At 40.6% G+C, this 24754-nt stretch overlaps 3 protein-coding genes across 3 annotated transcripts; 2 read left to right on the top strand and 1 right to left on the bottom strand.

Moving 5' to 3' along the window:
- The first annotated feature begins 7111 nt into the window (after nucleotides 1–7111).
- On the top strand, nucleotides 7112–15791 carry nherf4b (NHERF family PDZ scaffold protein 4b). The gene is made up of 8 exons (XM_045716238.1): nucleotides 7112–7542; nucleotides 11603–11807; nucleotides 11941–12077; nucleotides 12305–12512; nucleotides 13117–13309; nucleotides 14301–14565; nucleotides 15255–15467; nucleotides 15555–15791. The coding sequence occupies exons 1-8, from the start codon at nucleotides 7294–7296 to the stop codon at nucleotides 15588–15590; spliced, it is 1506 nt and encodes a 501-aa protein (XP_045572194.1). The 5' UTR covers nucleotides 7112–7293; the 3' UTR covers nucleotides 15591–15791.
- Nucleotides 15792–18573: 2782 nt separating this feature from the next.
- Nucleotides 18574–21511, top strand: atp5l (ATP synthase, H+ transporting, mitochondrial F0 complex, subunit g). The gene is made up of 3 exons (XM_014195834.2): nucleotides 18574–18863; nucleotides 20865–21025; nucleotides 21331–21511. Exons 1-3 carry the CDS (start codon nucleotides 18812–18814, stop codon nucleotides 21427–21429), a joined length of 312 nt encoding a protein of 103 aa, XP_014051309.1. The 5' UTR covers nucleotides 18574–18811; the 3' UTR covers nucleotides 21430–21511.
- A 639-nt stretch (nucleotides 21512–22150) lies between these two features.
- On the bottom strand, nucleotides 22151–24603 carry ift22 (intraflagellar transport 22 homolog (Chlamydomonas)). Its single transcript, NM_001140751.1, is given in 5 exon segments — nucleotides 22151–22637; nucleotides 23285–23487; nucleotides 23702–23791; nucleotides 23913–23995; nucleotides 24302–24603. Coding segments are annotated over 5 exon segments (564 nt in total). The 5' UTR covers nucleotides 24341–24603; the 3' UTR covers nucleotides 22151–22488.
- Nucleotides 24604–24754: the final 151 nt, after the last annotated feature.

Below are 24754 nucleotides of genomic sequence, written 5' to 3'. Positions count from 1 at the left end.
TCAAGAACTTTGAACGTTTCTTCAAGTGCAGTCGCAAAGACCATCAAGCTCTACGATGAAACTGGCTCTCATGAGGACCGCCACAGGAATGGAAGACCCAGAGTAACCTCTGCTGCAGAGGATAAGTTCATTAGAGTTACCAGCTTCAGAAATTGCAGCCCAAATAAATGCTTCACAAAGTTCAAGTAACAGACTCATCTCAACATCAACTGTTCAGAGGAGACTGTGTGAATCAGGCCTTCATAGTCGAATTTCTGCAAAGAAACCACCACGAAAGGACACCAATAAGAAGAGACTTGTTTGGGCCAAGAAACACAAGCAATGGACATTAGACCGGTGGAAATGTGTCCTTTGGTCTGGAGTCCAAATTTGAGATTTTTGTTTCCAACCGCTTTGTCTTTGTGAGACACGTTGTGGGTGAACGGATGATCTCCGCATGTGTATTTCCCACCGTAAAGCATGGAGGAGGAGGTGTTATTGTGTGGGGGTGCTTTGCTGGTGACACTATTTAGAATTCAAGGCACACTTAAACAGCATGGCTACCACAGCATTCTGCAGTGATACGCCATCCCATCTGGTTTGGGCTTAGTGGGACTACAATTTATTTTTCAACAGTACAATGACCCAACACTTCCAGGCTGTGTAAGGGTTATTTGACCAAGAAGGAGAGTGATGGGTGCTGCATCAGATGACTTGGCCTCCACAATCCCCCGACCTCAACCAAATTGAGATGGTTTGAGGTGAGTTGGACCGCAAATTGAAGGAAAAACAGCCAATGTGGGAACTCCTTCAAGACAGTTGGAAAAGCATTCCAGGTAAAGCTGGTTGAGAGAATGCCAAGAGTGTGCAAAGCTGTCATCAAGGCAAAGGGTGGCTATATGAAGAATCTCAAATATAAAATATATTTTGATTCGTTTAACACTTTTTTGGTTACTTCATGATTCCATATGTGTTATTTCATAGTTTGATGTCTTCACTATTATTCTACAATGTAGAAAATATATTTTTTTAAAAACCTTGAATGAGTAGGTGTCCATAAACTTTTGACCGGTAGTGTACCTCTCGCTCAACACTTTACGTTTTGGCCATAAAAGTCTCTCCGAGCTGAAATTAGCTCCTGGAAGCTAGCCTCTCCCGACTTTTTCGGAGCTACCAAATTTTTCAGCAGCGTAAATGTCTTTGAACCCACGACTGATAGAAACACTGCTCTTCTTCGGTCGTCAGCTATCTCGTTGGCCTCCAAAAACAGCAAAAATTGCTTCTCATATGTGCTGAAGCTCTCGTTAGCCTCCTGGAAACACAAACCGGTCTCACTACTGAAAAGTGTCATGGCTCTCATTAGTCCACGCGCCTTTACTTTCCAGCTGACCAGCTAATTTACTAGTACCAGCTAACTTTTTAGCTTGTTCACTCAGTTGGTCATCAGTAGTCTGAGGATTTCACCAGTTGTTCATCCTAAGATGCTGGGTTCTTTTACTGAAGACTCCGAAGCGTGCTTATAATAAACGGAAGAGATTTCTTTCATGTGCTTCTTAACACATTCCAGTCGACCACTCTCTACAGTGTCTTCAGCCCAAGTCCCCAATACATCATTGAACTTTAACCGGCCTTGCATCTCATAATCCAATCACTTCAATGCAAGAACTATCATTTGTTAATTCAAATAACTCAACCCCTGCATACAAATCGCATTGGCTATTTGCAACCATTTCAAATCTAAACTCATTAACACATAGTACATTTCTCAATACATCACAACACATACACATAATAACACATGCATTCTATACACACGTACACATGGATTTTGTATTGTAGATATGTGGTAGTAGAGTAGTGGCCTGAGTGCAGTGGCCGTTCTAGCTTGTATGGCTCCCTGGGCGAATCCCCTCTTCAGCGCCCCCCACCACCAAAAAACTGTAATTTTTATTCAGACATTTGGAACATAACAAATAAATAATCATAACATTTAAAACTATATCAATATAAAAATATATACAAAAATAAGAATTAAAAATATTAAAAACTAGTAACAAAGACAAATAGAAACAAAATGTAGTCTATAAATACAAATAAAAAAGATAATCAAATTATTACACATTTACCCTATCGCTAACAAAAAAACACACAAATACACAAAAAACTGACAAATAAATTGCACAAATCCTATATCACACAAATAGAATAACACACCTATAAAGAAGAGAACCTGATTATTACACTATTGCACTTCAAACAAGAAACACACAAACTAAATTGCACAACTATTTGCATTAAAGTGCCTTGCAAAAGTATTCATCCCCTTTGCGTTTTTCCTATTTTGTTGGATTACAACCTGTAATTTTAATGGATTTTTATTTGGATTTCATGTAATGGCCATACACAAAATAGTCCAAATTGGTGAAGTGAAATGAAAAAAATGACTTGTTTAAAAAAATTCAAAATGGAAAAGTGGTGCGTGCATGTGTATTCATGCTATGAAGCCCCTAAATAAGATTTGGTGCAACCAGTTACCTTCAGAAGTCACATAATTAGTTAAAGTCCTCCTGTGTGCAATCTAAGTGTCACATGATCTGTCACATGATCTCAGTATATATACACCTGTTCTGAAAGGCCCCACAGTCTGCAACACAACTAAGCAAAGGGCACCATGAAGACCAAGGAGCTCTCAAAACAGGTCAGGGACAAAGTTGTGGAGAAGTACAGATCAGGGTTGGGTTATAAAAACCTATCTGAAACTTTGAACATCCCATGGAGCACCATTAAATCCATTATTAAAAATGTAAAGAATATGGCAACACAGCAAACCTGCCAACAGGGGGCTGCCAACCAAAACTCACGGACCAAGCAAGGAGGGCATTAATCAGAGAGGCAAAAAATAGACCAAAGATAACCCTGAAGGAGCTGCAAAGCTCCACAGCGGAGATTGGAGTATCTGTCCATAGGACCACTTTAAGCCGTACACTCCACAGAGCTGGGCTTTACGGAAGTGGCCAGAAAAAAGCCATTGCTTAAAGAAAATAAATAAGCCAACACGTTTGGTGTTCGCCAGAAGGCATGTGGGAGACTCCCCAAACATATGGAAGAAGGTACTCTGGTCAGATGAGACTAAAAATGAGCTTCATGGCCATCAAGGAAAATGCCTGGCGCAAACCCAACACCTCTCATCACCCCGAGAACACCATCCCCACAGTGAAGCATGGTGGTGGCAGCATCCTGCTGTGGGATGTTTTTCATCGGCAGGGACTGGGAAACTGGTTAGAATTGAAGGAATGATTCTAAATACAGGGAAATTCATGAGGGAAACCTGTTCCAGTCTTGCAGAGATTTGAGACTGGGATGGGGGCTCACCTTCCAGCAGGACAATGACCCTAAGCATACTGCTAAAGCAACACTCGAGTGGTTTAAGGGGAAATATTTAAATGTCTCGGAATGGCCTAGTCAAAGCCCAGACCTCAATCCAATTGAGAATCTGTGGTATGACTTAAAGATTGCTGTAAATCAGTGGAACCCATCCATCTTGAAGGAGCTGGAGCAGTTTTGCCTTGAAGAATGGGCAAAAATCCCAGTGGTTAGATGTACCAAGCTTATAGAGACATAACCCAAGAGACTTGCAGCTGTAATTACTGCAAAAGGTGGCTCTACAAAGTATTGACTTTGACATAATTTTTTTGTCTTATTTCTTGTTTGTTTCACAGTAAAAAATATTTTGCCTCTTCAAAGTGGTAGGCATGTTGTGTAAATCAAATGATACAAACCCCCCCAAATAATCAATTTTAATTCCAGATTGTAAGGCAACAAAATGCGAAAAATGCCAAGGGGGGTAAATACTTTCGCAAGCCACAGTACAAGCAGCTGTACTATTTACAGGCATGACCCAAGATGCTCACTTGGGCCGCTTACTGCCAAGCCATACATGTTACATCTGAGCAGACATTTCTTTCCTATAAGCTGGGCCACTTTGTCATGTTCTGCAGCTGGCTGGCCTTGTGAGTATACTTTGGGAGATCCACCTCCCGTCCTGCCTCTTTTCTTTACACCAGACGTCTTGGAGGATGCACGTTGTGAGACCGTACTCCTGCGATTTATACTTTGAGGTCTTGACCCTGTGAAACCACTCGGTTGGGACTGTAGCTGCGGCTCAATCACTGGTTGTTCATGTGCATTGACCGGCTCCCTTTTCCCAAGCGCTTTAGTCTCTTTAGACAGCCTACTACTTACTCCATGTCCTTCCTCACCACAGAAGAAACAGTGGCCACAGTTCGGTACACCCTGTTCAACATATCTGGGGGAGTCGTATGGTTTCTCTCTTCTGGGCCCAGACTGTTGGCTCGTGGAACATTGGCACGTATGTTCTGGTTGTTTTGACTGTGTCGTAGAGTCTATCATGCTGGTTAAAGCTTCAACCTGCGCACTGAGCTGATGTATGGTCTTACTCTTGTGTTTATGATCAGCAACCTCCTCCCCTTTGATACAGTTTTCATTACTATGGCTATCACCAAGCTGTATGCTGTGAGCATGTATTGGTTAGGGGAGGATTATCAGGCCAAGCCAATGCTGCCTCTTGTTCTTGCTATTGGTTATTTTCATCACATGCCTTAGTATTACTTCGTCAGACACTTTGCTATCAGAAAGGAGGGGTCACAACTCCCTGCGAATATGTCCAGGCCTTTTGATCCACAACACGCTTCTGACTATCTCATTTTCACTGCAGTTCTCTTAAATCCCTTCTATCTGTTTGCACACATTATAGTAGCTTATGTCTGACGCGTGGTTGCCTATTTGACCCCCATGAATCTTGAATTCTCTCCACTGCATGTAAAAGATCTCTTAGGGAGACTAAACTGTCGTGCTTAGAGTGTGGTGTACGCTCAGAGTGAAGGTTACTGTGTGGTGAGTTATCATGTACAGAGCTATGTTTCTCAGCTGTGGATGTGGTAGGGCTAACTCTACATTGGAGGAGTTTCCTACCTAGCTCCTCATAGCTAGAAAGCATTATCTGGTATTCAGTATCTGATGTGTCACTGGCTACATTTTCAAAATCAGTTGCATCGGTGGGCGACGGAGGTATATTTTCAGACAGAGCACTACCCACTTGGCTATCAGGTGAAGTTACAAGACTTAGATTACAACTCTGTATAGCTAGTTCTATTGCATCATTCAAAACCAACATTTCAACCATTACCCCATCCTCAGAATCAAGCAAGGTCTTACTGTACATGAAAGCATGGATATGCTTAAAACAACCCTCTTTGTCATCCTTCTGTAGCTTCGACTGGTCTTTGTCTGGTACCAGGCCGACGGCCTTGGCGATCAGATAGAGTTCTTCCAGTGTCAGTGAATGCAGGCCCTTCCTTGCACCGTACGTCATGGCCTCTCTTTATCCCTCACGCAGGTCACACGGCTACACAGGTCACACAGTCCCGGATATCTGTATCACTGGATCAGCATCCTCCAGCAGGTGAAGCCAATCCCGGAAAAGCACCCAAGAATCTGTAACAGGCCCCAGGCATGAGATCCCACTACAGATAATAAAGTCCTGTTTTACACAGGGTGAAAGAAGACAAAGGGGAGGTTTATTTTTCTATCAGGCAGTTTCTGACTCTTTTTTTGCTGTAGAAGGTACTCTAAACCCTAATTCCCCTGCAGCTCTCCCTAGTGATACACACTGGATAACATTGTTCCCATTGGAGGTATATGAAGACAAAAACACGAAAAAAAACCACAACCAATACAAAAACATAATAGATAGAACAAAAATATATCTCTTTCTCAAAACATCAAATCGTGACCAACATATTTATCTGTGTCACACTATTGTATTGTCTATTTTTAGTTGAATTCTGGGTTGAATTGAAACAATAGCTGTTGATGACTCTGTAATGCTATTTAGGCCTAAATACCATAATTGATGATGTATGAGTGATAAAGTATGGTCACATTTAATTTTCTCTGTTTAACCTACCTTTTGTAATGAAAATAATCTATTTTGTTTTTAAGTGCAGACCTCTCAACACTCATTCTCACGATAGCACATTGGTAATAGTCAGTGACAAAATAGACCAAAGGGTAGCTGTAGGTAGATAAATTCTCCAGTTGGAGGTGCTGTCCAGCCTATTGTTTTTTGTTCTGATAGTGGATATAATGTTGAAGATCTGACATTGTTTTAAAGGTACAATTTCAACATATTTTATACAAGGTGTGTCTATGTTGAAAATTTGGTTACCATGATGACATACATAATCCTATGGTTGAAATTTCACCCTCAAAATTATAACTTTTTTCAAATCCAATGTATTTTTCACATTGATTCCACATCATAATGAGTTGACAAATTACGTTGAAACAACATTGATTCAAACAGTGTGTGCCCAGTGGGTCGACACCAGGTCAACCAGTTTGAAATGTGTAAATGGATGTCAGGAAAAGTAGGTAATTAGGATTCACAGATTTTTTTGTTTTTTGCAAGGTAAAGGTTGATCAAATGTATTTTGTCTTCAGATTCACATAAAGAAACGTACACACTGATGAGATCAACAATTGCTGTAAACTATTAAACTGACTGATGTGTTGTGATGTTCTCTTTCAGGTCTTGTGGGGGTCATAGAGCTAACAAGGTAAGTTTTGTTCCTCTCCTCCTCACAATCTACCCTTACTGTTTTCCAATTTTTTGCACTATTCCAGTTTTTGCATGTGAATAAATACATGTGTTGGCCTAAGCAAGTGATCAGTTGAATTGGAAACATTCAAGTTTATGTTAGTCCTGAGTATACTTATTTGGCTGAATAGAAACTAAGTTTCATAGCAGTTCATAGTGCTGTTCTGCACATTCTGTCCCTGAAGACCTTGGAAACACAGTAACACATGAAACTCTGAGCCTGGATTTGCTGACTTTTAAGATTGTTCTCTCTCTCTCACTCCCTCTGACTCTCTCGCTCTCTGTTTCTCTCTCTCTTTCTCTCTCTCTCTCTCTGTCACTGAGAGACCCCCAGATAAATGATCACAGATTGCACTTACGTAATGGGGCCACATACTGTACTGTTGAAATTTCACTCAATGGCTCGTGAAGTGGTGATTTGCAACTTGATCGCTCATTTCTGAAAAATAAAATGATTATCTTTTATGTCAAAGGAAATTCACCTTCAATCCTAAGATGATGCAGGTAGGCTACCCCTTTAGTGTTTTCCATTACACACCTCAATTCTTTCACCTCTTCTGAATTTTGGGGAGAAAGATGATATACGATAGACTTTAACTTTAGACTATAGACTTTAGACTATAGACTTTAAATGTATGTCCACTGTTCCTTCTATATACCTGTCCCCTGTAGAGCCTTGCTCAGGGCCCACACTGCGTCTCTGCATTCTTAAACGTGAAGAGGGTGAGTCCTTCAGCTTCCACCTGCGTATGGAGAGGGGCTGCCTTGGTCATGTGATCAGACATGTGACGCCATGGGGGGTGGCGGAGCGCGGCGGTCTCAGAGACGGGGATCGACTCCTGGAGGTCAATGAGGGCTTTGTGGATAACATGACACACCCAAAGGTCAGATGGCCGATGACCTAGAGCGACTTTTAAGGAGGATTTAACCTAAAATATTGGTCATTATACACATGTTTTGCTTTTATTTTACCCTGATTTTAACAGGTTTACCATTGTTGTCAAAATACCTATTTTTCAAGAGAGACTTGGCCAAAAAGGCACCTAGACTGAACATAACATTCTAACTTGTACAGTGGGTATCATAAGTATTCACCCCGCTTGGATTTTTTCACATTTTGTTGCCTTACAGAGGGATTGAAATATATGTAATTTAGATTTTTTTTGGCATTGATCTACACAAAATACTCCATAATGTCAAAGTGAAAAGAAAATTCTACAAATTTGTAGAAATTAATAAAAAAGGACAGTAAATAACTAAAATATAGTCATTGCATAAGTATTCACCCTCTTTGTTTAGGCAAGCCTAAATTAGTTCAGGAATAGAATTTGGCTTATCATATCACATAATACGTTACATGGCCTCAGTCTGTGTGAAATATTAGGGGTTGACATGATTTTTATGACTACCCCTTCCTCTGTCCCCATAACATACAACATTTGTAAGGTCCCTCGGTCAAGTATTGAATTTAAAGCACAGATTCAACTACAAAGACCAGGGAGCTTTTTGAAATCTTCATGAAGGGCAGTGATTGGTAGATTGGTAACAATAACAAATCAAACATTGAATATCACTTTATGCATGGTCAAGTTAATAATGATGTTGTGGACGATGTATTAAACCACCCGGATACATCAAAGATATAGTGGTCCTTCTGAACTGAGCTGCAGGACAGGAAGGAAGGAAACTGCTCATGGATGGTCAGCATGACGCCATTGGTGATTTTAAAACAACTACAGCGTTCAATGGCTGTGATGGGAAAAACTGAGGATGGATCAACAACATTGTAGTGAATCCACAATAATGACCCAAATGACAGAGTGAAAAGAAGAACAAAAATATACAGAATAAAAATACCCCCAAAACATGCAACAAGGCACTAAAGTAATACTGCAAAAAACACGGCACAGGTATACACTTTTTGGCCTAAATGCAAAGCCTTACGTTTTGGGGATAATTCCACACAACACATGACTGAGTAATTGCCTCCTTTTTTTCAAGCATGATGGTGGCTGCATCATGGGATGGATATGCTTGATATCGGCAAAGACTGGGGAGTTTTTTTTTAAATAAAAATAAACAGGATGGAGCTAAGGACAGTCAAAATCCTAGAAGAAAACATGATTCAGTCTGCTTTACACCAGACACTGGGAGAGCATCCTCCTTTCAGCAGGGTAATAACCTACAACACAATGCCAAATTTACACTGTAGTTGCTTACCATAAAAAAACAGTGAATGTTACTGTCAGGAACTTTCTGAGTGGCCAAGTTACAGTTTTGACTTAAATCTGTTTGAAAATATATGGCAAGACTTGAAAATGGCTGTCTAGCCATGATCCCTAACACCTTGACAGAGCATGAAGAATTTTTAAAACAATCCAGGTGTGCAAAGCTCTTTTTTTTAATTAAAAAAATAATAATAATTTAAGGGTTGGATAAGCTTAAAATTGCCAAAAGATTGTTGCTTCCATCAATGTAATTGTCTGCATCATTTCCAATCCCCCATATATTTTTTGGGGTAAATATATACACTGCTCAAAAAAATAAAGGGAACACTTAAACAACACAATGTAACTCCAAGTCAATCTCACTTCTGTGAAATCAAACTGTCCACTTAGGAAGCAACACTGATTGACAATCAATTTCACATGCTGTTGTGCAAATGGAATAGACAACAGGTGGAAATTATAGGCAATTAGCAAGACACCCCCAATAAAGAAGTGGTTCTGCAGGTGGTGACCACAGACCACTTCTCAGTTCCTATGCTTCCTGGCTGATGTTTTGGTCACTTTTGAATGCTGGCGGTGCTTTCACTCTAGTGGTAGCATGAGACGGAGTCTACAACCCACACAAGTGGCTCAGGTAGTGCAGCTCATCCAGGATGGCACATCAATGCGAGCTGTGGCAAGAAGGTTTGCTGTGTCTGTCAGCGTAGTGTCCAGGCCAGTACATCAGGAGACGTGGAGGAGGCCGTAGGAGGGCAACAACCCAGCAGCAGGACCGCTACCTCCGCCTTTGTGCAAAGAGGAGCAGGAGGAGCACTGCCAGAGCCCTACAAAATGACCTCCAGCAGGCCACAAATGTGCATGTGTCTGCTCAAATGGTTAGAAACAGACTCCATGAGGGTGGTATGAGGGCCCGACGTCCACAGGTGGGAGTTGTGCTTACAGCCCAACACCGTGCAGGGCGTTTGGCATTTGCGAGAGAACACCAAGATTGGCAAATTCGCCACTGGCGCTCTGTGCTCTTCACAGATGAAAGCAGGTTCACACTGAGCACATGTGACAGACGTGAAAGAGTCTGGAGACGCCGTGGAGAACGTTCTGCTGCCTGCAACATCCTCCAGCATGACCAGTTGGGCGGTGGGTCAGTCATGGTGTGGGGTGGCATTTCTTTGGGGGGCCGCACAGCCCTCCATGTGCTCGCCAGAGGTAGCCTGACTGCCATTAGGTATCGAGATGAGATCCTCAGACCCCTTGTGAGACCATATGCTGGTGCGGTTGGCCCTGGGTTCCTCCTAATGCAAGACAATACTAGACCTCATGTGGCTGGAGTGTGTCAGCAGTTCCTGCAAGAGGAAGGCATTGATGCTATGGACTGGCCCGCCCGTTCCCCAGACCTGAATCCAATTGAGCACATCTGGGACATCATGTCTCGCTCCATCCACCAACGCCACATTGCACCACAGACTGTCCAGGAGTTGGCGGATGCTTTAGTCCAGGTCTGGGAGGAGATCCCTCAGGAGACCATCCGCCACCTCATCAGGAGCATGCCCAGGCGTTGTAGGGAGGTCATACAGGTACGTGGAGGCCACACACACTACTGAGCCTCATTTTGACTTCTTTTAAGGACATTACATCAAAGTTGGATCAGCCTGTAGTGTGGTTTTCCACATTAATTCTGAGTGTGACTCCAAATCCAGACCTCCATGGGTTGATAAATTGAATTTCCATTGATTATTCTTGTGTGATTTTGTTGTCAGCACATTCAACTATGTAAAGAAAAAAGTATTTAATAAGATTATTTCATTCATTCAGATCTAGGATGTGTTATTTTAGTGTTCCCTTTATTTTTTTGAGCAGTGTATATCCATATACATACACGTATGCATACATATACACATATATACATACATATAACCTATATAGATATGCATACTTTTTTAAGAATATACCTGTGATATGACTAAAGAGTTAATCAGGGTGATTTTTCCACAAATAGACAGATATTTTCCTTTCCACAGTAGCAAGATCTTATCTATTTTTGCTAACTTTCTATAAAAATGTATTGGAGTGAGATCATTTCTTTCTTTTGGGATTTGTATACTGAGTATGTCCACATCTCCGTCAGACCATTTAATTGGTAAACTACACGGTAATGTAAAATGTGAATTTTTTTGTGATCCAATACCCATTATCATAATTTGGTTTTAATCCAGAGAGGTTAGCAAAAGTATCTAGATCCTCTATGAGGCCGTGGAGAGATTCTAATTGTGGTTTTAAAATAAAACATGAATCTTCAGCGTACGCCTTCGTTTTTAAGCCACGGATTTCTAATCCCTTAATATTATTGTTTAATCTAATTTTAACAGCTAACATTTCAATGGCAATAATAAATAGATATGTCCATAGTGGACAAAGTTCTTATAGACTTACCCACGAAGAGTCAGAGCAGTAATCGCTGCCAAATGTGTTTCTAACGTATTGAATCACGAAGGTGAATACTTATCAAATCAAGGTATGTTAGTGTTTTATCTTTCATTCATCTTTAAAAAAAAACAATTAAATCCACTTTGACATTACAGAGTGTTTTGTGTAGATGGTTGATGAAAAAATGACAACTAAATCCATTTTAATCGCACTTTGTAACACAATAAAATGTGAAGAGGGGTGAATACTTATGATACCCACTGTATGTCTGTCTCTGTCTCTTTGTGTGAGTCAGGTGGCCATGCGTATAAAGCTTAGTGGGCGCCAGCTGTGTCTGTTGGTGTTGGATGGAGAGGAGTACGACCAGGCAATGTCACAGGGTCATGATCTCCAGGCCCTAGCCAGAGAACACAGAGGAGAGGGCTGCAGCCCGCCCCGGCTTTGCCACATCATCAGAGATACATCTTCAGGCTTTGGAATCAACTTCCTGCCCGTGGAAGGTATGCGAGACTGCAGCTGAGAGGGCATTGATACAAATTATGAAATTATGAATTAATCAGAATCAGAGTTGATTGGTTGGTTGGTCGTAGAATGGTTGTTGACTTTGTGTCATGACATGTGAACTGCCTCTAGGGGAGAAGGGACTGATCTCAGTGAGCCTGGTGAGCGGGGGTCCGGCCGAGAGAGCGGGGGTGTGTCAGGGAGACCGCCTGTTGTGGATCGATGGCAACACAGTGTCAGAGCTCACAAACTCTGTTCTCAGCAAGATGGTAGGTGGACTTGGACAGACAGACCTCCCTTCATTGAATGGACCAGCCTTTGAGCAATCTGGGTAACATTCATTAGGGCATCAAAACATTTTGAAATGGAAAATGAAAACCAATGTTTCTTATTGGACAAGTCCAGATAGTCACTCCCTGTTTCAAGCCCTTTTCTTCCGTTTGGTGCCTAATGAACATGACCGGCCTGATACAGGTTGTCCATGTATTGTGTGCAGGTGAAGAAGTGCAGGGACCACATGACCATCCTGGTGATTGACAGTGAGAGTGAGCAGAGCTATGCCCACAGGCGGATGCCCATCCTCCCCACCCTGGCTGGTTCCCACCACAACCTGCCCCATACACCCAGGAAACTCCAGCTGGTCCCTGGACCCGAGGGGTATGGCTTCCTCCTCAGAGAGGAGAGGACACCGTCAGGATGCAAAGGTCAGAGGGATGATGATACATGTACAAACAAACTCAACTATGCATACCATATGCAGGAAATAGCTTTGACACAAGCAATAGCAAAAACGCTAGGGTAAAAACAAGACACACATACACGGCCCATACACTTACCCATACACTTACACTACCGTTCGAAAGTTTGGGGTCACTTAGAAATGTCCTTGTTTTTGAAAGAAAAGCATATTTTTTGTCCATTAAAATAACATCAAATTGATCATAAATACAGTGTAGACATTGTTAATGTTGTAAATGACTGTTGTAGCTGGCTATTGTAATGACTATTGTAGCCTATGTAGATATTCCATAATATCGACTATTGTAGTTATTATGGAATATCTACATAGGCATACAGAGGCCCATTATCAGCAACCCTCACTCCTGTGTTTCAATGGCATGTTGTGTTAGCTAATCCAAGTTTACCATTTTAAAAGGCTAATTGATCATTAGAAAACCCTTTTGGAATTATGTTAGCACAGCTGAAAACTGTAAGGAAGCAATACAACTGACTTTTGAACGGTAGTGTATATCTATAATCCAGATTGTAACCATCAGTGTATGTGTGTAAAATGGTTTCCTTCTTTAGCCCACGTAATGCGTGAGGTAGACCAAGGCAGCCCGGCTGAGATGGCAGGCATTGAGGAAGGAGACCTGCTACTTGAGGTCAATGGAGAGGCAGTGGAGTCACTGGGCCATGAGGACATAGTGGACAGAGTACGGAAGAGTTGCCAACAGGTCACCCTTACCACCATCACAGCCCGTGGCCAAGAGTTTTACAGGTAGCTGTGACCACAGTCATCCCAAGTGTGTTTGTAGCAACGTGCATACCCCGCCCATTTGAGGATCTGTCTTTTTCAGACATCAATTTCTTGTGTTTGAGGGGTGCAAACTCCACTTGTCACTTAAATCTTGCTGGATGGATTGCTTTCATTTTACTTCTGCGACTCTTTCATACTCTGGCTTGTGCCTGTCGTTTTTCCATTAACGCTACGGCCGCGGAAATGTTTGTGATGACCTGTCAAACACATCCTGGTAATGGCTGAAATGTGCTCAATGGAATACATTATCTTTCAGGAATGCTAAATATTAGTCTGGGATTTTAAGCACTGTCTCAATCACTTATATCATAAAATAGAGAATAACTTTAATTTGATGGGTGTTCATTGTTTGTGTAATTGAAAAAAAGTAATAATTTATTACAATTTAAATGTCGACAAATTAGATGTTACATTTAAAAAAATAAGTTACATTTAAAAATAAGTTACATTTTACAATAAATTGAATACCTGAATTCCCACCAAAATCCCTGAACTCCATTCATTATTAGTACGTGCCAGTAAAATTATTTATTTGCTGTAATTCAGTCAATATATGATGGATTATAAAATGTCTAAAAGTTTGGAATGTCTTCCATTGTCCAACTGTTGCATTTTATTAGAATTGTTTTTTTTAAAACATGTAACAACTTGGTAGGGCTTAATAAACATCCTTGACTTTTTTTACATTTTATTTTACCTTTATTTAACTAGGCAGGTCAGTTAAGAACAAAATCTTATTTTCAATGACGGCCTAGTGGGTTAACTGCCTTGTTCAGAACAACAGAGTTGTACCTTGTCAAGTCGGGGATTCGAACTTGCAACCTTTCGGTTATTAGTCCAACGATCTAACCATTAGGCTACTCTGGGTTCCGGGTTAAATTATAACCAGAGTAAGCAGGCATTAAACATATAAAGTACATCTAATGAGTTAATGATTGTTCTCTTTGTTATGTACCCTATTTTACTCCATTCAGTTGGATCTGTCCCCTCTGCTCTTCTGTGGGAGTAATGCAGTTGAACAGGTAAAGGAAACTGAGAACCTAGCCCCACCACCACTCCCAGTTGTAGTGGAGGTTCCAAAGGAAGAACCAGTGGTGCTGCCCACTGTGCCTAGTCCCGTGCCCAGTCCACGGCTTTGTGTTCTCCAGAAAGGACCTCTGGGTTTTGGCATCAACTTGGGCTGTGTCCAGGACACCCCTGGAACCTTTGTAAGCCAGGTAGGGCACCATAGGACACTCATGGATACACACTAGCTGGTGGGCAGCTCAAGGATCACAAGTGAATTTTTCATTTTTTACTCAAACCAGAGATAGCACTGAATTATTGTACTTACAAAGAGCTGAGAATAATTATATTTCTCATTAAATGTAAGGTAAAAAGGCCCAATGTAAGGTAAAAAGGGCCAATGCAGCTGTTTTGATGTCAATATCAAATAATTTCTGGATAGAAATGAAGTACCTTACTGTTATCTTATTCTATTTATATGGTCAAAAAGAAACAAAAATAGCTTCTTAGCAAAGAACAATTTCTCAGGCACCAATTTTGCTAGGACTGTCTGGGAGTGGTCTGAGTGAGGGGCCTAATGGGAGGGATATGTAACCTGAAAACTAGCTGTTAATGGCAGAGAGGTTTGAAACTCTCTGTTATTGGTCTATTAACTTATACCAAAACTCCATCCCACCAAAACAGGCAGAAATTCAGGGTGGTCTTTTCATACAGCTCTTACACCAAAACTGCATTATCATAATTTTCACAATTTCCCAGTATTATTCCAACCTCTTAGTGTGGAAATGTATATAAAACACAGGACAATCACCATGTTGACTGCACTGGGCCTTTAAAGAGGTGAAATGATACAGTTGGCTTTCTAATATGGAAATTACCTTGATTTTTTGGGGTCCTCTAGGTGGCACTGGGGGGCTCTGGGAGTAGAGCAGGACTACAGGTAGGGGACGTTGTGATGGAGGTGAACGGACAGAACATGGAGGAGAACTGTCTGGAGGATGTGATGGTTCTGGTTCAGGAGGAAGGACATTCTCTCTCTCTTCTGGTTGTGGAGAAGAGTGGGTACAACAAGCTCGGACAGAGCCAGAGTCCCTTTACTGCTGTAGAGACTACGGTGAGAGAACATGTCCCTGTACTGTAGCCTATGTATTTATTAATCTTTAATAAATTATCACATCTAATTGATCTTGTATCGCTACAGGTGGAGGAGGAAACTGATGGCATATCTGCCCTGTGAGTGACCGAAAATGACCCAAGCATCTATATACAGTTTAAGTCGGAAGTTTACATACACCTTAGCCAAATACATTTAAACTCAGTTTTTCACAATTCCTGACATTTAATCCAAGTAAAAATTCCCTGTTTTAGGTCAGTTAGGATAACCACTTTAGTCTAAGAATGTGAAATGTCAGAAAAATAGTAGAGAATGATTTATTTCAGCTTTTATTTCTTTCATCACATTCCCAGTGGGTCAGAAGTTTACATACACTCAATTAGTATTTGGTAGCATTGCCTTTAAATTGTTTAACTTGGGTCAAACGTTTCAGGTAGCCTCCCACAAGCATCCCACAATAAGATGGGTGAATTTTGGTCCATTCCTCCTGACAGAGCTGGTGTAACTTAGTCAGGTTTGTAGGCCTCCTTGCTCGCACACGCTTTTTCAGTTCTGCCCACACATATTCTATAGGATTGAGGTCAGAGCTTTGTGATGGCCACTCCAACACCTTGACTTTGTTGTCTTTAAGCCATGTTGCCACAACTTTTGAAGTATGCTTGGCGTCATTGTCCATTTGGAAGACCCATTTGCGACCAAGCTTTAACTTCCTGACTGATGTCTTGAGATGTTGCTTCAATATATCCACATCATTTTCCTGCCTCATGATGCCATCTATTTTGTGAAGTGCACCAGTCCCTCCTGCAGCAAAGCAACCCCACAAAATGATGCTGCCACCCCCGTGCTTCACGGTTGAGATGGTGCTCTTCGGCTTGCAAGCCTCCCCCTTAACGATGGTCTTTATGGCCAAACAGTTCTATTTTTGTTTCATCAGACCAGAGGACATTTGTCCAAAAAGTACGATCTTTGTTCCCATGTGCAGTTGCAAACTGTAGTCTGGCTCTTTTATGGCAGTTTTGGAGCAGTGGCTTCTTCCTTGCTGAGCGGCCTTTCAGGTTATGTCGATATAGGACTCATTTTACTGTGGCTATAGATACTTTTGTACCTGTTTCCTCCAGCATCTTCACAAGGTCCTAAATAAAGTGTTAGACATCAGTATTGTAACCTCTATCCATGTAGTTTGACGGTAGATTGTTATCCTATTAGATTATCGTTGTTTGATGCATGCATTTAAACTTAATATGTTGATGCAATTTGGCCTCAACTTGGAACTTCTGTATTTTACAACATTGAACATGAATGTTCTATATGATGCTACTTGAAACGGCAAATTAATAATAACTGCAAAATTGGAAGTGATGCTTTTTATCCCCCTCTATTATTTGTATTTCTCACCAAGAATGGAAATTGTTTTGTTTTTTTATCACTGGCCTACACACAATTTCCCATAATGTCAAAGTGGAATTATATTTTTTTACATTTTACAAATGAATTAAACATGAAAAGCTGAAATGTCTTGAGTAAATAAGTATTCAACCCCTTTGTTATGGCAAGTCTAATTAAGTTCAGGATCAAAGATTAGCTTAACGAGTTGCATGGACTCAATAACAGTGCTTAACATGATTTTTGAATGACTACCTTATCTCTGTACTCCACACATACAATTATCTGTTAGGTCCTTCAGTTGAGCAGTGCATTTCAAACACAGATTCAACCACAAAGACCTGGGAAATGTTCCAATGCCTTGCAAAGAAGGGCACCTATTGGTAAATAAAAAAGCAGACATTGAATGTCCCTTTTGAGCATGATGAAGTTATTCCTTACACTTTGGATGGTGTATCAATACACCCAATCACTGCAAAGATACATGCGTCCTTCGTTAATCAGTTGCCGAAAAGGAAGGAAACCACTTAGGGATTTCATCATGAGGCCAATTTGTGATTTTAAAAAAGTTACAGAATTTAATGGCTGTGATAGGAGAAAACTGAGGATGGATCAACAACATTGTAGTTACTCCACAATACTAACCTAATTGACAGAGTGAAAATAAGGAAGCCTTTACAGAATAAAGATTTTCCAAAACATGCATCCTGTTTCCAACAAGGCACTAAAGTAATACTGCAAAAAATGTTTTCTCATGAAGACAAAGTGTTATGTTTGGGGCAAATCAAATACAACACATTACTGAGTACTACTCTACATATGTTCAAGCATAGTGGTGGCTGCATCATGTTATGGTTATGCTTGTAATCGTTATGGACTGGGGAGTTTTTCAGGATAAAAAATAAACGGAATGGAGCTAAGCACAGGCAAAATCCTAGAGGAAAACCTGGTTCAGTCCGCTTTCCACCAGAGTTACAGTTTTGACTTAAATCTGCTTGAAAATCTATGGCAAGACTTGAAAATTGTTATCTAGCCATGACCACTAACACATTTGACAGAGCTTGAAGAATTTTGAAAAGAACAACGGGTAAATATTGTACATTCCAGGTGTGCAAAGCTCTTAGAGACTTACCCGGAAAGACTCACAGCTGTAATCGCTGCCAAAGGTGATTCTAACCTTCACAATTTACCAGTAAGTATTGACACAGGGGTGTAAATGACATATTTCTGTATTTCATTTTCAATAAATGTGCAAACATTTCTAAAAACATGCGTTCACTTTGTCATTAAGGGGTATTGTGTGTAAAAAAAAAAAAAGTCATCCATTTTGAATTCAGTCTATAACAACAAAATGTGGAATAAGTCAAGGTCTATGAATACTATGTGAAGGAACTGTAACATAATACATAGGCCTGTATATAAATGCAACAACAAAAAAACATTAAGCATTAAAAAAAAAATACATTTGGACATACAAATAATATGCTATATGGCCAATATGCCCCACAATTGATTCATATTATAGCTCCCCAAGCCCTGAGTGCATCCTTTTCCCCCAGCTGCTCTGATATAACAAATTAAATCGGTGAAAGCAATATGGCAGAAGTCTGCTATAGTGATGTGTGTGTATCTATCCAGTGCTTTCTCAGATCAGATATAGTGGAAAGAAAGTGTGGAGATTTACCGACACTTGGTTCAATTTGTTACAGTCTGTTGTTGCCATGAAAAACAGATTTTTCACCTTTGAGAAGGATTACGTGGGGGAAAAGAATAACAAGCACACAGTAGTTTACATCCATTCAGTGTCCATGCGTTACATGAGGCAGCGCTGCAGCTATTTCTGTTCAGGCAATTCATAAGGCAGCCGCACTTGAAGGGTCCTTCTAGCTGGAGGTGACATTCGCAGTTGCAGCAGACAAGCCGGTAAGAGAAGTCGTGAAAATTGCTCAAAATAAAGCATCATGGCACAGGCAGTCCAGAAACTGGTGGCCAAAGTACCTACTTTGATCGGAGGTAAGTCAAATTATTTTGTTTGGACATTAGCTAAACCTTGACGCTTTTAAACATGCATGTTATTGCAGTTCAAATTATAGTCAAGCTTGCATGGCCTGGTTCTGCTGTCACTGTTAACTACGTTAGCACATTCTTCCGACTGCAACTAACTACTCAGACTCTAACTAGCTAACTAACAAGCCCCCCCCCCCCCTTAATCATGAATAAAGATGACTCCAAATGAACGTTAACTATATGAGGTTACTCATTTTAGTACTGTAATTAGTAACTAAGTTAACTTGTTATCTAGCTGGCTAACGGTATAGTAAATAACTTAAGTTACATAATGATGTAGCCTCAGATTTAATATTTGATGTAGGCAGTTAGCTAAATGTCAACCTCAGGTGTTCTGACAATTTGAGTCACCTAGCTCTCAACTGTAGTCTGATTTTAATCATGCTGTAATACCCAATTTAATTGGTATATACAGCCTGACGCTAATGCCTGCAAAATTCGTGTAAATGGACGGCAGGTAGCCAAGCGCTTAGTGTTGGGCCAGTATCTGAAAGGTCGCTGGTTCGAACACCCTAACCGACAAGGTAAAAAACATGTTGCTATGCCCTTCAGCAAGGCACTTAACCCTAATGTGCTCCAGGGGTGTTATACTACTATGGCTGACCCTGTAAAAGAACACATTTTACTGGATAGTGTATGTGACAATATACAGTACCAGTCAAAAGTTTGGACACACCTACTTATACCAGAGTTTTAATTTATTTTTTTACTATTTTCTACTTTGTAGAATATTAGTGAAGACATCAATTGAAATAACACATGGGCTCATGTAACAACCAAAAAAGTGTACAACAAATCAAAATATATTTTATATTCTTCAAAGTAGCCTCGTTTACCTTGACAGCTTGGTTCATTCTTGGCATTCTCTCAACCAGCTTCACCTGGAATGATTTTCCAACAGTCTTGAAGGAGTTCCCACATATGCTGAGTACTTGTTGGCTGCATGTCCTTCACTCTGCGGTCCAACTGATCGCAAACCATCTCAATTGGGTTGAGGTCTGGTGATTGTGGAGGCCAGGTCATCATGCAGCACTCTATCACTCTCCTTCTTGGTCAAATAGCCCTTACACAGCCTGGAGATGTGTTGGGTCATTGTCCTGTTGAAAAACAAATGATAGTCCCACTAAGAGCAAACCAGATGGGATGGCGTATCACTGCAGAATGCCATGGTAGCCATGCTGGTTTGGAGTGCCTGGAATTCTAAATAAAACCCTTGAATGAGTAGCCCAAATAAATGCTAAACTATTCCTTACAAGCCAGAATGTTAAATTACATTTAAACTTACTCTACAGGTTGTCTGTGCGGTTTGTCCTTCAACAGCTCGAAATATGGTTTGGTTTGGCACTGAGGTAAAGTTAGTTTAATATTTGGTTCGCTTGTCAATAGCTATTGAACAAAGCATGCCATGAAATGGTATTCCGAATCGTGAGGATGGTGAACAATCAACACTTACCTTTTTTTCATTCTGATTTCAAGCCTCAAATCTGAAATGTTTTGGAAATGTGGATTGTTCTCCACTGATTCAGAATATACAATTTTCATTGTCATGGCATACTTGTTTCAATAACTATTGACGAGAACCAAATGTCCAATAAAACATACCTCTGTGCCAACCCATGTAGAACAGAACCATATACTTACCGGCTCTCTAAAAATTTGGGTAAACGATACTTTTCTGTGGATATTTTGTCCAGCAGCTGAAGGACAAACTGCACAGACAACCAGTAGAGTTCTTTTTATTTTTTTATTTTATACATGTAATTGTATACAACATTCTGTCTTGAAGGGAATATTTCCACAATTTTGCAGGCATTAGCTTCAGGTTGTATATACCAATTTGTGTATCTCACCTGTAAACTCTCTTATGCTAGCTATGTTTCTTGTCTAGCTTGACCCAACAGTGTTCAGCAGAGGACACATTTCACGACATGTACATTGTTCTTTCAGCCGCTGCCACCTACTCCAAGCCCCGTCTAGCAACCTTCTGGCACTATGCTAAAGTCGAGCTCGTGCCCCCTTCCCCTGCCGAGATTCCCCAGGCCATTATTGGAATCAAAAACATTGTCACCGGTGTCAACAGTGGACGCCTTGGACAGACCACAGTGAAGGTGAAAACTGGGAAGATTGTTTGAATTAATGCAATACTGTATAAGTAGCTAACTAATTCATTATTTTGCCAAAAGGACTCAGTGTGGGTGTTTGTGACCTATCCAAAGTCTAACAAGTAGTCCCTTCATAAACAAAATAAGTGCTTCTTAAGATTGACGTAAGCCACAATCCACTAGAGTAGACATTAGGTCTACAGCGTAACTATTTGGGAAATATGGAATTGTTTCTGAATAGATTCACGTTGTTTTAAGGTGTGACTTGCTGGTATCTGTGTGGCATTCATCTCAATGTGCTTTTGTTACAGGATGCATTCAGAAATGGATTGGTGTGCACTGAAGTGTTGATGTGGTTCTACATTGGAGAGTGCATCGGGAAAGGAGGCATTGTTGGATACGCCGTTTAAATCTGACTGTTTTGTTGCTCTGCTCTTAACTTCCACCTCAACTGTGGCGATCCAATTTAATAAATGTATATTGTTTAAAGAACTTTAGCACTAACTTGGAACATTTACAACTCATGACACTACAGGACTGCTATCAAATATTGAAGTTGCTAACTTTCTTCTGAAACATTAGTGGGAAATATACTGAACAAAAATAGAAACGCAACAATAAGATTTTACTGAGTTATAGTTCGAGGAAATCAGTTAATTTAAATAAATTTGTTAGGCCCTAATCTATTTCACATAACTGGGAATACAGGTATGCATCTGTTCAGATACCTTAAAATGGGACTCAAGATCTTGTCATGTTATTTGTGTATTCAAGTTGCCAATGGATAAAATGTAACTGTTCGTTGTCCGTAACTTATGCCTGCCCATACCATAACCCCACCATGGGACACTTTTTAATAAGTTGACAGCAAACTGCTCAACCGTTGGATGGACTGCCATATTCTAAAGCAAGTGGGTTAACAACAGATTTTTACCATACCAGCTTGGATTTGATCTAGCCCAATGCTCCAACCATTAGGCTACCTGCTGGCCCAGGTGTAATGTAATGATCATGCTGTTTAGTCAGCTTCTTTATATGCCACACCTGTCAGGTGGATGGATTTTTCTTGGCAAAGGAGAAATGCTCAACAGGGATATAAACATAATGAGAGCAATAAGCTTTGTGTATATGGAACATTTATGGGATATTTTATTTCAGCTCATGAAACATGACCAACACTTTACATGTTGCATTTATTTCAGAATTTATTAAAAAAAGACATTAACCATTTGTATGCACACAACAAAATATCCAAGTGTAGTTGGTTGAAAGATTTAATTGCTGGTTACTTTTGCCACCAACTCTGGAAATAGGGTGGAATTATGTTTTGGAAAAGCACAAGTGCAGCTGATTGATTAAAGTTAGACATTCCTGTGCGTGTAAAATAAAAAGACGGGTCAGTGGTTGCAGAGCATCTAGTGGAGTCTAAATCCAACCTTTGATAGATGAAGCTTGGGTTCGGAATGATATTAAGTAATGATAGACATCTCCTCTCGCTCCCGGCTCTCTGACAGTGTTTGCACAATGTTCTCCAAGTACCTGCGGAACCCCTGCCGCACACCCTCAGGATCTTCCTCCAGGTTAGAGTGACTCAATGGTAACCTGTTCAAATGCGAAGCTACACACATGAAACATGTCAAAGAAATCCAACTGATAATTGCCCTCATTAGTATGAATTGAAAAGCAGTGGTCTATGGCCTGTCTAAAGGCCCAGTGCAGTCAAATGTGAGTTTCCTGTTATTTTTCTACACGGGTTGGAAAAACTGATGTAGTTTTACTGCAAGGCTGTTTGAAAAGAGAGCCTGAAATTTCCACTTGTTGTGGTGGGATGGAGTTTTGGCCTTCCTGGTGACATCACCAGGTGGTATATGTTAATACCAATAGGAGTTTTAAACCTTTCAATAACAGCTAGTTCAGGTTACATATCACTCCCATTAGGCTCATCCAATTAGGTCCCTTAATCAAACCACTCCCAGACAGTCCTAGCAAAATTCTTGCTTGAGAAATAGGTATTTGTTAAGCTACTTTTACAATTTTATTTGGAAAAAATAACAGTAAGGTACTTAATTGTTACTTATACATGATTTGATAGAGAACTGCTACATTGGGCCTTAAGTGGCATGATGACAAATGGCATGTACTCGCATAAGGTTGCTTTAGCAGTGGGGGCATTGGAAATATTGAAATGTCATTCAAAGGAAAGATACTCCTACAGTGCACTAGAAAAATATACAATGTAACAAGCTTGTTGATAATTAGTCCTACCTAGGTTGGGTCGTCCATTATCTACTCCACTGCCAGGCTTGTGGTGGGCCATCAGTAGACACTGGCTGTCCTGCAGCCCCTGAGAGGAGATGAACATGGAGTACCATGTCTCTACTTCCGTTAGGTGGCGTGGCATGTCTGGGTTGAAAACTATCACCACACCATTGGAGTCTTTCATCAATGCTGGCCAGCATGACTCAAACCTGCATCGGAAGTGACAAGTTGGTAGAATTGTAGCTTTGATTAGATTGACATAACTGCAATGCAGTACTCTTTGCTGTGAATGGTGATGGACAGATTAATAAATTACACTGAAACGGTTATGACTAATTCTGTTTTCGCGAGTTTGTGTTAGGTGTCCAGTTCAGCTGTGAAATGGGTTTGAGAAGTGTTTGAAATGGCCCTATTGGTCCTTACTTGAAATCTCCAGCACAGTCCCAAAGTTCCACCTCACATGTCGAGGATTTGTCCCCACTTCCCTCATTCTGAGATTCAAACTCCAGTATCCTTGGAACAACACAATGGTTAAATGGTGCACAAGCCATCATTTGGAGTTGTAAACATCAGCTACCAAGCTTTTGCTGATTGACAAATCTGATGCTGGGACTGGGAGATGAGTCCGATTTACCTGACACCTTGAGTAGGACAGTATTCCCCTCCTACTGTCTCCACTGTGTCAGAGAGAAAGTTGGCTAGAACTGTTTTTCCAGACTGAAACACAATGGAAGATCTGTTTCATCAATTTTCACTGGAGAGATAGCTGGCAATATCTTTAATTTACAACCCATCTAACCTAGCCTGGTCTCACATCGGTTTGTACTCTTGCCAACTCCATTGCTATAATTGCCAAGAGAGTGTTTGGAATGCCAATTCCATAAGGAGTAGTCAAAGAGAGCAGAAACAGACTGGCACCCATGCTACATCGTACCCAATGAATCCAAACAATTCATCATTGCTAGCCAGCTCAAGCCAGCCGCAAAAGAAATACCTTATGTGTAAATAGCTCTTTCGTCTTACCTCACTTGGTCCAATTAAAAGTAGTTTTGCTTTGAACATCTCCCCTTCTCTTGTTTTGATAGCGTGTCCAGATTAACGTTAGCTAGCTGCTAGGCGTTGCTGGCTGAACAAATCTGCTAACGTTAGCTAATTATCAGTACCAGACTGCTAAATGCAAGCTACTCAACAATGGAAAAGCTAGATAACTAGCTTTTAAAACAACATGCAAACTTTCTTCTAATTCCAATACTTTATAGTTCTAGCACAATATATAGCTAACACATACAACGTACAACATCCCTTGCTAAATAGCTAGTGATGACGTGTGTAAACATGTTCGTCATCTCTATGGTTTCCAAGGCAGACGGGTGGCCCCAGGGTTGCCAGGTATTAAGAACAATGACCACTCAAAAACAGCGAACAAATCCTGTAAACTAGCACTTTTTTTCTGAAGCAAGAGTAGATGCCACATTT

The sequence above is a fragment of the Salmo salar genome, chromosome ssa04 (genome assembly GCF_905237065.1).
Source record: "Salmo salar chromosome ssa04, Ssal_v3.1, whole genome shotgun sequence".
Classification (NCBI taxonomy): Eukaryota; Metazoa; Chordata; class Actinopteri; order Salmoniformes; family Salmonidae; genus Salmo; species Salmo salar.
The sequence above is the reverse complement of the archived record's forward strand: the minus strand, read 5'-3'. Positions and strand labels throughout refer to the sequence as shown.